A 13,414-nucleotide genomic window follows, 5' to 3' on the forward strand; every position below is an offset into this window, starting at 1 on the left:
TTCTCTAAGCAAAAACAGTGCTACTATCAGCAGCCAGAGTATCGTAAGGAAGAAATCTAAGTTGTTTCTTAATCACTAGATTGTAAAAGATGTATTTTTTAAATGATACACATGAAAGGCCAACTGATCATCCCTGTGAAATCCTCTCTGACTAGTCAAAGTTGCTCCATATGTTAAATGTAGGAGTGTCTGAGAGAGCAGCTAGTATTTCTGTTTAAAATTTAGAATGAGAACACTCGTGGGTGAAGGCCACACTGGAGGATAAGACTGAGATTTTACTAATGGTCTGAATACAGCAGGCAACTGTCTCTTGTACAGCTCTGCCAACTGAACCTCATCCTGACCTGCAGCACCCTCATCTAACCTGGAATATTTACACAGCTGTGTGGAAACACTGTGGAGCATCCTTACTCCATCTGCTGCTGTCCTGCTGTTGGCTTACTCTCAGGGTTTTGCTGGTGCCATTTGACTCTGGCTACCTCAGACTGGCCACAGGCAACTGTACAAGTCTGACAGTACCCTTGAATCTTCTCTTGTAATCCCATGTTTAATCTTGAAATAGATTCATATCAAATAGAATTAGCACATCTTTTCTCCAATTAGCAGAGAACAGGGTGACATCCTAACTCACTTATATTCTCTTCTCCTGCTTGCTCAAAAAAAGAAGTAACTCTTTTTCCTAGATTTTTAAATTGAAAATTACATTAATTTTTAATTGAAAAAAAATGAATTCTGCCTGATGCTTTCATGGAAAGGACCTCTGAAAAAGCTTAAGTTTTATATTTTTCTATTATATACCCAAGAAATCCAAGAACTACTTCAGTATGTGTATTTTTAAAGAATTAAAACCTCAAATTTCCAGTGAAAAGAAGCACAATTCCATTTTGTAGCAGAAGAAGCCCAAATATGCAATTCCACAAACGTAACTATTCTTTTTTTCCTCATCTCTGATAATCATGGTATGTGTGCACACCAGTAGACCTAAGCAAATGATTCTGATAGCAAAAAATGAGAGAAAACCTGCAGAAGTCCACTTCTCTCACCAGGAATTGCTCAACCAGCCCAACAGCTGAGCAACATGATGGGCTCAGCGCCAGGAACTTCTGGCATGATGTTTTGACAGACTGTCAGCTGAAGTGACTGGGAGCTGGATATTCCCCTCTGAGGCTGCCCTCCCTTGCTCTGCCAATGACTGCATTTAGCTGCATCTCCAGGATGCTGAATGTCCATGGAGCAACTTTGTCTACCTAACTGGGTGTGAGGAAAAATGAATCAATAGGGTCAATAAAATGTTCTGCTTTTTAATCTGTATCTGACATAGCTTGTAAAGATATTTTGGAAACAGAACAAAATAATAGAAGATAAATGGAAAAGGGCTTGTTGACTCATTAAACAATTTGATTGCTCCAAAGCTATGGAGACAGAGGGAGGAGAGCAGCTTTATCTGACTTTGGAGCAAGAAAATGACATAATTCCTACTCGCCTCTGTAATGGCAGCTCCTGTAAGAATGAGACAAGAGTTACCTTCATCATGATTCTGGTGCAATATGACCTCTGGCTGAGCATGGATAGAGTTCCCAGGGTGGAAGAAAGGTGTGAAGAGCATACGGGCTTTCCTTTGCTTCAGGATATGCTGAAGGAGTTCATACAAAACATCACCTGAAAGACAAACAGCAGGAAAAAGGAAATGAAAATGTACATAACTGATGAGAAGACTCATTTAGCCATCTGATGCACAAATTCATGGCTCCTGGGTGCTATTTTCAGACCCAAAAATGCAGCAGTAAATCCTGCATTTCACTGCTATGCAAAGTTCTCCTCTGAAAGGAAAAAAAGGCACATCACACCTCTGAATGTGACTATGGCAAAACAGAATGACATTCCCTGGCACCATAATTTCTGTATCTTTCCTTAACAGAACATAACACTTCAATATCCAGGAGACCAGAGGACTAACTGCTTATTTTGTGCCTTTTATAAATTACACCTTGTATGGCTGACCTTATTCCAACATCTACACGAAATACATTAGGTCCTTATGCATTTGGTCTGGTGTAACTGGTTGCACATTCAAAGTGAAATTGTACATCACAGGATAGGAAGTCTCTTGGCTTTTCATTCTGCCTGCTCTTTTGTTTGTCACTGCTCATATTACAGAGGAATGGGCTGCAACAATTAGATATTATCTGAAAACAAAGTTAGTGAAGTTTCACTTAAGAAACCTTAGATTTTCTGGGAAAGTTTTCTCAAACATAGGGCTTTTTTAGTAGTTGTTTCTATGACATTGTAAGCTGTGTACCATTTGTCCCTTGTCTCTGTAAACTGCCAGTATTCTAATTTGTGGGCAACTTGAGTTTCTTGGTGTAAAACAGTTAAAGCCATACTGCTTTCTATAGTTCAGCTTCCTTTATTTTTAACAACTAGGCTGCTTTTACTGTCTCAGCAGTGACTTTAGGGCATTTTTAAAAGGTGATTGCAATACCTGAAAATCTAATTAAAAACAAAGCCTTGAGCACACAGTTACATGAAAGTCTAAAAAGTGATTTTACCACATAATTTCCACCACTGAATGCAACAGTGGCATAATCATAAATAACTAGTGCTCCAAGCAAAAAGGCAGCAAATTTGTACCTCTTTTGATTGGCCAGACAGACTTGTGAAAACATCCATAAAGCTGTCTACATTTTGGTTGTTTTTTTACCTAATGAAATAGCTGAGACTTCTGCATCACATAGGTGCAGCAATATTAAGATGGTGAAAAACGTTTTGTACTCCCTTCCTCCCTCCCTCCTCTGCTGCCTCCCTTCCCTGGGCAGCCCTGAACAGAACAGCTGTGGGGCTGTGAGCCCCTTTCTTGGCAAGACTGTGGGAGTGGATGCCCTTCTCCTGGTTTAACCATGAGGGGAAATGATACAGCTTTCGTGTGGCTTCAGTCTGGAAAAACTTAATGCCTCTGTGACAAACACTATTTCACAGTTTTTAAATTTCACGTACAGTTAATTCTGGGAAATGCTGAGGCAATGTCCCTTTACCTACAGTTATCTAAATTTTTAGGGACTGACTCAGATATCCTCCATAAGTTTTATTATCAGTGTATCAGTATACCTGGAGGGCAGGAAGAGACAAAATGCAAAGAAGGAGGCCTTTAGCTGGGTTATTTTGTTCCAAATTCAGCTTAACCTTCTGAATAAAGTGAGATTTTGCAAGTCAGAGGCTCTTCTCTGGGAACACTCTATTTCCAGCCTAGAAACATTTTTAATCCTCCTTATTTCAAGTGCCCTCACAGCATACAAGGGGAAGAGTACGAACATGCACGCAGGAAGGGGAGTTGGAGACAACATACATAAAGGTGCCCCTTGCAGACTTTGCCCACAACCCTGCTTTCAATACTCCTTTTGCTTCAAGCAGGGATAATTTTTACACTCCAAATGGTGTACCAGAAAAAAAAAAAAAAAGACCTTCGTTCTCACTAACGTCTTACAGTGACAACAGACATTAATGTTTGGGCTCGTCTTCCATACAAAATCAGTCCTGATTTGAAGCACATGCTTAAAAAACTTTATATATACTAAACATAAGCAACAGTTTATGAGACAGATTCTGCAGGAGGATGGTTGTGGAGAGTGGCCAAGCAGGCTGGTGCAGAATTAGACCCACAGCTTGATTATCAGCTGGATCCCAGCAGCACCAGCTGTACTCCTGCATCTTGTAAGCCTTGCACTGGAAGCCTCCTCACAGCAATTCTGTCACCACTTGGGTCCAAGCTCTTTGATCACCTGTAGTGATTGAAGTGCAAGCCTTTATATTTAACAGGAGTACCTCATGTGGTCACAAAAAACAAAGCTCACAACTCATATTTAGTTAAACACCCCTGACAAAGGAGGGCAGAGGCTTACTCTGACTGTAAAACTGGAGCAGACAGACCACAGGGGATACAAATACAGGCAGGCAACACACACATTTCTAAATCTCCTTTGTGAATAAATTAAGACGTAACTTGAGCAATAGGCAGACTGATTCACCTGTCTGTGCTATGCTGAGAGCTGGACTCCAACACATGTGAGAATATGGTAAAATAAAGCAAAGCCCACAGGGGCTGTTAAATAGAGGCAAAGTCCCCAAGGAAGAAGTTTTGCAGTCACTTTTAGCAGCACCTCAGCCAAGACAACTGGGAGGCAAAATGCTAATATGGGCTGTTTAAAGAGGCTGGAGCACTTGATTAATTTGCTGCTGTAGTTGGGTCTGTGAACAGATAAGCCTTTACAGGGAAGAGCTGGAAGTCACAAAAAGCTGCCAGAGCAGCTTGCTTTCTGGGAGTTCTGCAGGGAGTTTTAACTATAAACAGGTTGGATGTTTGGGTTTGAATATGCATTCAAATATGCCTACAACTCAGGTATCAAGATTTCCTTCCCTCTTTGTCCTTTTTGTCCTTGCCTCATATAAGTTTCTGTGTCCAACTTCCACCCTCCCTTTTTCCCAGTCCACTCCAGCAAACCTGACCATTTCCTCCTCTGACTCTCCAGCTTTTGTTGCAGCTTCCTCTCTCTTTCCAATCACAGCTTCTGTAAATAATCCTCACCTGAATGAGGGGACCTGTATCGAAAATCCTCTTTGGTCAGGAGCAGCAGAGCTTTGCCATTCATCTCAAAGGTGTTGCTCTCAATGGGTCTCAAGGAAAACTCCTTCTCTGCCCACCGAAGCCACTGTGCCACATCTTCCCTGCTCCAGTAAACCGGCTGCAAACCTGTGCCAGAAAGAGACCACGGTTCTGTTACCAAATTGAGACAATGCAGAGGAACACAGGCAGACATCACTGAATTTCCATCACTGAATTCTCCCTTTCTCCCCACAGCATAATGTACAAAGTCTCAGGGGAAAGTGTAAGAGAGCAATGTCATGTTGGTGCAGGATTACTCTAAACACTGGACTGCGAAATACTTTGGCACTTTGGTTTATCTGTGACATACAGAGAAATGAGAACTGCCTCAGCGTCCTGAAGAAAGCTCACAGGACATTATTTCATTCCAGGTTTTCACTGTGTGGAAGAGTTTTCCTGCATGTGCTCCTTCTGATGTGCAGAGCAGGCAGCAGGCAAAGTCCTTGGTGCCATCCATCCTTGGTGTGTATCCTTTCATGGAAGAGAGGTGTGCTCTCTCTTCACACCCCTTGTACAGTCATGGATCAAGAATAATGAAAAGTTGTCAAACACAAGGTGGCCATGGCTTCTCTCCAGGTGGCTGGGGTGGGGTCTGTAAGGAAGGGCTGTTTAAACACAGCCCCTGTCACAGTGTTATTATCAGCACATGTATTGTTGAGAGAGGTGCATTCAGACAGGCCCACCCCTCCTCCAGGTGCCATGACGTGAACAAGTGCCATTCTCACACTGGAGAGGAAAGCCAGGGCCAAGATTGTGCCACCTCCACTCAATAGCACTTTGGCACTGCTTTAGCCTGTGTTTCCTGTGGAGCAATCAAGTATTACCAATGTAACTAGGTCCATGAAAGAGGGTATAGCATTTTTTTTTGTAAAATAGTAGGGATATTTGGTTTGGGGACAGATCTTCTAAGGGGCCAAGGAGAATCTGGCACTCCCTTTCTGCCAGCCAGCTCATACAGCTTATACCGCCTAGGCTATTGTGTTTACTCACAGAGGCCCAACCACATCACTATCAAAGACATTTTGCCTGCTACCTTTATTGGGCTCAGGCAGAGAAGCTTGGGAGGTATGACAATTCAATATCTGTTCTACACACAAATTTAAAACAGCTTCCTTCCCCTGGAGAGAAGGGAGCGCAGTGAAGAGCTGTTTATACCCAAGTAGAGAGATTATCTCCAATCCAATGGGCGATAAAAGCTTTATTTTCCTTTCCCCCTCGTGAGATGACTCATTGTTTGACTTGCTACAAAGCTTACCCACTGTGCATAGGAACATAAAATTTGCCATATCTGATCAGATCTCTGGTACACAGCCTCTGGCAGGAGCCAGTGCCTTATGCTTCAGAGGAAGACGAACCTCCCTTCCTTGTATTGCACCTGGCTGATTGTACGCTGCACATGGGAAGAAATTTCCTTCCTGGCACACCATTCTCTGAGATTTGATTACCCTCCTCCTACCAAACACTAAAAGAAGCCTGGGAGAGTCGTACCACTCTTGTTTTGATTTGGTTTTTACTTCTTTAACAGATAGGCAACCCTTTTATTTCTGTTTTAGCAAGAGGTAACATGAAGTGAATTGCATTCTGCTGCTTTGCCAGATTCCCAGACAACGGCTTTGGAAAGTCCCAGAGCCACAGCTGCATACAGAACTGAATCTCTGTCAGAAGAGGAATTGAGATTGTGCCTGAGAAAGGGTGAGAGCTGATCTAAGGAAGGGATGTCTGTATGGCCGTAGCAAGCATTTCCATTGGCTTTCAACTGTAGCATACTATTGTATTGTTTCTGTAGAAACAAGTAGTAGCTTTTAATTATTTATGAAGTAAATTCTCTTCCCCCTATGAATTAGGGTCTGCTTATTGAGGTCAGAGTTTTCTGTAGGACTTTTCTTTTTGAAGGGACTGGGGTGAGGTGTACATTTGCTCAGAAACATGGAAACTGTCATCTAAAATGCCAGAGTGAGGTTCGTCTTCTGCTGAATAATGGGCTATTCCTGCAGAAAATACACCCCAGACCCCAGGCTGTTGCTGTAGCTAAAAGAGAAAGGTGAGACACGATGCAGGCAGACCACAACATATGAAAAGGTTTTTACAAGACCACCTGAGGAGTGCTTGAAATGCTCACGTGTGATTTCTTCTGCCCTCCTCTTTGCCAGACCATGCAAGTAATAAACTGCCCATAGGAGAACTGTTGTGTAGAAATCTAACTAGCCTTCTGATGTGTACTTCACCCGATGAGACATGTAACAAAAGAAAGCACCACTGTGAAAATCAAGCTGACAAGGACAGAATTGTACAATAACTTCACATGAGGTGTGTGCTCCCTTATAGATAACAATGTAATAAATAGTCACCTCCTGTACAAACACAGATCCACACTTCCCACCTGCAGGGGAACATTTTTGCCTTCTGTTCAACTAGTATGAAAGTACCATGTCCAAAGAGAGCTTTAGATTGATCAGTGCTAGATCCAGAACAGCCAAATAAGTTACACAGACTGGGACAAGCCCCATAAGCTGTGCTGGCAGCTCTGAAACAGACCCAACACTTCACACTGCAAATGAGGTCTCCAATGGGTTTCCGCAGCACCTCTGAAACCTGTGAGAAAAGCCCCAAAGTAATATGACCTAGGACCACTTGGCTTAAAATTACTGAGAATTAGCAAGCAGCCAGTCTAATTCAGTTTGGCTGCGGCCAAACTGTGTGGGTGGATGTGCCACATCACTCCACCCCTGGGGTGATCCCGTGATTAAAATACTTACATTGTGTTTGGAAAACATAAGGTGCCATAAAATAAGTAAACTGCTTTTCCCTAGATGGATTTCTTATTCTCTCACTTCCTTCCCTTCCTCCCCTGCTGCTTTCCTGGGAAGTTGGCTTCTCAAAAAAACATGCCCCCACCACATGCCCACTTGTTTTGTAAGGCTAAACCAGTTCAGTCACAGGAGGCTTTTCTAGGGGTGCACAGCAGTGTTGTTGAACATGCTTCAGAAACAGTCATTCAAAAAATAATTCTTTCATGAGCAGTACAGCATCTACTAAACTTGAATGCCACCTTCTTTGACCCTTCTAAAGAAGAAGCAGCTGTTTTGTGAAAACAAGGTCATGGAGATGGTTGGCTTTGCAGCTGAAGGGATTTTACAGCACAGTGTACATTGCTATCAGTAGGTCATGAAATTGCTTTCCTGTACTGTCCATGAAAGAAAACCTAATCCCACTTACACTATTTTACTTCTTTGGATGCTGTTTTTTATTTTTCTCTCTCCATCTTCTTTTATTGTCATGCCCACAGTGGAGGAAAATGGCTCTTTTTATCTCTCTGGTTTTATTCTCTCCAGAAGCTAACAGTACTGTCTTCAACTAACAAAGATATTTACCAAGCAGAATAAAGTGAGGAAAACAAGAGCTGTGTTGCAAAATGAGGGCAGAGTTTTGCCTGCTGAACTGACTGCTGAAATCAGTGGGAATGTTTTGCTGCTTTCACTTGGTGCAGATCAGACATTGGGGATGCTGCCTTTCTCCCAGCCTGTCCTTTTGATGGCCATGGTCCCCAGGGTGAATTTTGACCTAAGAGTCAGACCTGCCTCTGCTCCCATCTCTGCTTTGCTCCTCTGGTTGAAATCTGGCAAGCATTCCCCATCATGGTCTCCTTATCTGCGTAGTGCAAAAATAAGCAACAACAAAAACTTCTTGAACTCAATAGCTGAAAGCAGCTTACACAAAGCTATGCAAACCATCAAAATCTGGCTCTGTGAGATCAAGCATATTCTCTGTCTTCTGTCAATTTCTAAGCACCACCTCCAGTAGAGTAAAATACAATAATTCACTGACACGTTTATAAACTGACAGCTTTATACACATTAAACAAGGAGCAAAACTGGTGCTCACCTTTCTAATGCTGCAGACTGATGCACTGGTGTCTTAATAGATTATCTAATTCTGCAGCATATTCCTCACCTGAAGTCCTGTTTCTAACACCTGTTACTCTGTCTACCTTATAAATGATAAGGATGATCAATTCTCATGCTGCAGGGCACAAGCTGGTAACCATCTCAAGTGCAGAAGAAATCCACTTTTCGTTCCTTCATTCCTTTCTGTTCTTAAGCAACAAAGCAAAGTACAATGCAGAGGGACTGATGGGGAATTTACCCTTTGAAGTAGCCAGTAAACCTGTTAAACACCGACAGATATGGGCACAAAGAGGAATGTACTGGTCTGTTCAACAGTTTAGGCTGATAGTCTCTGAAGAGTTCACTTCTTCTGACAGAGCCCCTCAGGAAACTGAAGCATGGTCAGGCTTTGAGGTTGGAAAAACAGAGTGCTCTGCTCAGGCAGTACTTGCACTTAGAACTACACAGCCAGCAGTATTTTCACCCGACCACATACTTGTCGTGGGGTTACAACTTTGTTTTTTGAACAGATGTAGCCAACCTTAAATCTAGCAAAGCACTTGCACTCAACAACCCCGTCTTTGGTTTGGAAGACAGAGTATGCATTTTACAGTATGAGTTGCTATGTTCAGTGTACGCAACAGATACACCTAAAATGTGAAGTATAACGTACCACAGGCTGTTCTCACCTTGACTCATTTTGGAACAATCTGAGGACACAAATCCAATGCAAAATGTGATGCATAGTACCACCAAGAGCTGCTGTTCTGCTTTAGTTTCGAGATGAGGACACAGCCACGGGACAGCACGCACATGGAAAACAGTATTCATAGTAAGTTTCGTCTAACTTTTTGTTCCACTTCAGCTACGCTCTCCATTCTCCTGCCTGGCTGCCTGGCAGGCAGGATGATGATGTGAGAAGGGGGTAAAGACAGACCTCTCATTTATCCCTGCTTTCTGCAGGGCAGACAGAATTGTTCACACTCCCACGCCAAAAACTACTTAGCATGGTTGGGCAAACAGCAAAGGGGCCAGTGCATGCAAATCAGCAGCTGGTTCCCAAACACCCAGGGACAGATGCATCATCACTGGCAGCATCAGGGAAGCCAGCTCATGTCTGTAGCTACTGTGAGCCTTTAGTGGGAAAATGATGCTGGAGAAGTTCAGAACACTTTAATGTTTCCTACCAAGTAGCTCTTTAGGAACTGATGCTCTCTTTCTTTGTTGTTGATTAGCAAAATTTTTCCTTGTTAGCTGTGAAGCCAATGTGTGCCACTGCATATGATGGTGCACGTCAAGCAGGAGAGATGCATGGTGCATGAGGTTGTGTTTTGGTCTTAATTTCTGTATAAAGGCAACACAGTCTGAATAAAAAGCATATGATTACATTTAAATCCTTTTCCCAGGCTCTGCCAGAGCAACTTTTTAAAGTCCCTTCCTGTCTCACATCTTTGTTTAGAGTGCTGAACTACCAAAATGCAAAGAGCTGTCATAGGGCTTTGCCAGTTAACATCTGAAATGCTCTGAAGGGCAGAATGCTGCACAGCTGCTTCAAAGGACACGGGTTCAACACTGCCATGGTGCTGTGTGTGCTGCTCTCTGGTTCCCTGTTTGGAGTCACTGATTGTTGCTGCAGAACAGGGGCCTTGTTCTGGTATGGTGCTTGGACATGACAGAACCACCACCACACTGCTCCCCAGCAGGGCAGTGCTGAGCTCAACAGCAGCATGGGATCATGCTGAAGGGCTTTCCAAACTGAGGCACTGAGGTTCTCCTGAGGCAGCAATTCTTTGTGTGTGCTTTCTCTGCTGGGGCTGCTGCATCACCCCAAGTGACTTCCCCAAAGCACCCAGCACCCACAGGGTGCTCAGCAATTCTTTAGAACTATACTGCTCTGGAAGGTAAAGGCAGGAAGGGTAAAGATCTTGCTTTCTCATGAAGTCTTTGCAGTTCCTCAGAGATGGCAGAAATCTGTGGCATGCCTAGCTATTCCCATGCAGACGGAGAGTGTAGATAAGTGCCCTCGGGGACTATTCTGGGGTTAGCATACATGTGGAAGATGCAGCCCTGCCACATGGTAAATTCTGTACTGCTGGTGGTCTGTGCAGGTGCTGTTACGAGCATGGGAACAGAAGTCTGTGTGCAGTGATGTGCCTGACCACTTGCTCTTTCCAGCAGGTGCCCCTTGACCCAGGCAGTGGAGAAGCAGTGGCTATTCATTGCTGTTGAGTTGCAGGACTGCCTCATCCTACAGTAGAGCTGCCTCTGCACTTTCCTGCACAGAGATAAGCAAAGGTAGAAAATGAAGAAAAGGTTAATCCTGGCTAATCCTCAGAGAGAATTATTTGGGAGGTGAGTACAAACTGGTACAAAAGAAATGCATGGCAGCAAATAAAAATGCACCTTTACAGGTCTTGTTGATGAAAAAAATGATTGGATAGGGAACAGAGGAGTTGTGGCAGGAGAAGAAACAAGTGAGGCTTGCATATTTTTTAAGAAGGTCTAAAAGTGCCTATGATCAGAATGACAAGGCTCTGGAGAACCTCCTACACTGCTGGGAACGGGGAAAAACAGCTTTTTCAGTAGTAATCTGAAATAAAAGGTGCAGACTAATTTCTCCTGGAGTCCCGTTGCACAAGGTGTCAGAGGTAGAGCACAAGTGCAGGTAATGCCCCGTGCACTGTGCCTGCTCTGGGGCCTCCATGTGTGCAGACACCTGCAGAAACCAACCCAGCAAAGCTCTGACATGGGTTTCTGCCATGCTGACTTTGCTGGTGTGGTGCCCTGCAACCCAGCCCTTCTCCTTTCACTGTCTGTACACAGACCCTGGGAAGCTGACACACCCGAATCCCTCAGGGCTTCAGGGTCATAAAATAAATAAAATTGCTTTCCTAATGCAGCCTTTGGAAAGTCTGTAAGAAACATATTGATTGGAAAATGCTCGATTAGAATGAGCTCTCATACAGGGAAATAAATCTTTTCAATTGCCCACACCCCGTGCCAAGCTCAGCTTCCTGGAAGCAACTATGGCCCTTTCTGGAACTGAGGTGAAAATCCCATGTTCCATCACCTCGCTTGACCTGCTGACATTACACATGGTTTGCATTTGCTGATCAAATGCACAAGCAGGACTCTAAATTAGCTTGCTGGGCTGAGACAGCTCACTGATTAACGACAGCAGATGAAGTCACCAGGACAAAAACCCCACAAAATTTGAAGCCACACTACAGAATTCAAAATGAAGAATATTTTCTTTCATATTCTATGCCCAACTCCTTTTCTATGCAGAGACAAGTAAGCAAATGAAGTAACCGTAACACAAAATTACTCTGCTATGCCAAAGACCCCCAGCCCCAGCAAGTCAAAAAAATCCCTGAATACTGCTGACCAATTCCTGAAGTCTCTGGAGTTGGACCTGATAGTCAGACTAAAGCTTCTAGTGCAACCCCAATGGTTTAATGTGGCTAGTTGTGCTGTGTTTCTTGTAACTGAAATCTGTATTTGACCCATAGCAGCCACTTGTCTCCCTTCTGTTTCCACTGCATCATCCAGAGTGAACCTATAGAACAAGTGGATATTAAGATGCCCTCTTGAGCTGCCCCACTCTGGTTTTAGTCAGAAACAGAAAATATTACAATGCTGGAGCAGCCTACCCACTGCTGACAAGCAGTTTGTGGCCTGAACCAGAATTTACCCAGGCCAGGACAAGCCAATCTAGATAATGGTGCTGGGTTTGTGTGTTGAAGCTGGATTTGAGGTTCTGAAAGGGAAAACCTACCGAAGAATTGAGCAACCACAGAGGTGCTGAAAAGACCAGTGGGTTTTCTAGACACTCATTCCATGAGCCATGTCCAAGAGATTTCAAGAACTCCACAGATGGCTCCAGATTCCTTTCATGTTGTTTGCAAAACCTTCCTAGAAGCCTGACAAGAGCTCTCCTTCCAGGGCAGGGTGAAGGCTGGCTTTTGCCATCTGGGCAGCACGTTCAGAGAAGGCCAGAGTGTAGCAGGGCTCAGTGAGCCATGGACAGCAGGACACTGCCTGGCTGCCAGCAGCCACTCCGCAGCTCCCACGGCTGCTGCAGCACGGCATTCCAGCCACAGCAGCCAGCGCAGCACCAGCGCTGGCAGTGGGATGGGGAGGGGGAAACGCTGGCTTGGATCTGCTCCCAGTTACAGTCTTAATCCACTCCTGACTTCATCTCTACCAGTTTTTGGCTGTTGTCCATGGAGCAGACATTGCTTTCCTACTGCTCCCTTCCAAAAGGAGCTGAAAGAAATGTCTTCTGTTGGTTTTTTCCTTGTATGTGCAAAAACTATATCCTGAACAAGAGCAGCTGAGCCCTGACAATGTCACAGGGTAGCTAGCTCAAGAGACAATGCTGCCAAAAAGCAAACAGTTCTGCCAGTAGAAGTCAACGGATTTTAAAAACTTTCATTTTCTTCTCAGCAACTCTTTATTGTTTCAAACCAATTTAATCTTAATCCAGGACAAAATTCCAGGTCTAAAAAGCATTCTTTACATTTTTTCTGCACCAATTATGGCCACTGCTGATACTTAGTAACACTTACATATTTACACTACACAGTGCCTTTCAACTGCAGACAAATTAGATTGTTATATCTGTTTTATAGATGTGAGTCAAAAAGGCACTGGATGCCTGCCTAACACTGAGGGATAAAATCCAGGAACTCCTTACAACTGGACACATGCAGAGCATCTTTACATCCTTTACACCTATTTTACCTTCCCACTTCTCATGCCAATTATTTGATGCATCCTGGCAACAGTAATTTCAAGGTAAACAACCCAACCCCATATTAGAATGAACGGTCAATACGTGTTGTTTCTTTCTTTTAACACAATATGGCCT

The 13,414-nt window shown here is 43.6% G+C and overlaps 1 protein-coding gene across 4 annotated transcripts in view; it reads right to left on the reverse strand.

Annotated features, from left to right (window-relative positions):
* Positions 1-13,414, reverse strand: part of ETV6 (ETS variant transcription factor 6) — a 126,830-nt gene that overhangs the window by 27,353 nt on the left and 86,063 nt on the right. For all 4 annotated transcript variants that reach the window (XM_056515783.1, XM_056515774.1, XM_056515778.1 and 1 more), the window contains 2 exons: positions 4,580-4,744; positions 1,525-1,659 (listed from right to left, as the gene is read on the reverse strand). In XM_056515783.1, the coding sequence (XP_056371758.1) occupies positions 1,525-1,659; positions 4,580-4,643 (199 nt within the window). In that variant the 5' untranslated portion in view covers positions 4,644-4,744. The remainder of the gene's footprint in view (positions 1-1,524; positions 1,660-4,579; positions 4,745-13,414) is intronic.

This window comes from Oenanthe melanoleuca, chromosome 1A (genome assembly GCF_029582105.1).
Source record: "Oenanthe melanoleuca isolate GR-GAL-2019-014 chromosome 1A, OMel1.0, whole genome shotgun sequence".
Classification (NCBI taxonomy): Eukaryota; Metazoa; Chordata; class Aves; order Passeriformes; family Muscicapidae; genus Oenanthe; species Oenanthe melanoleuca.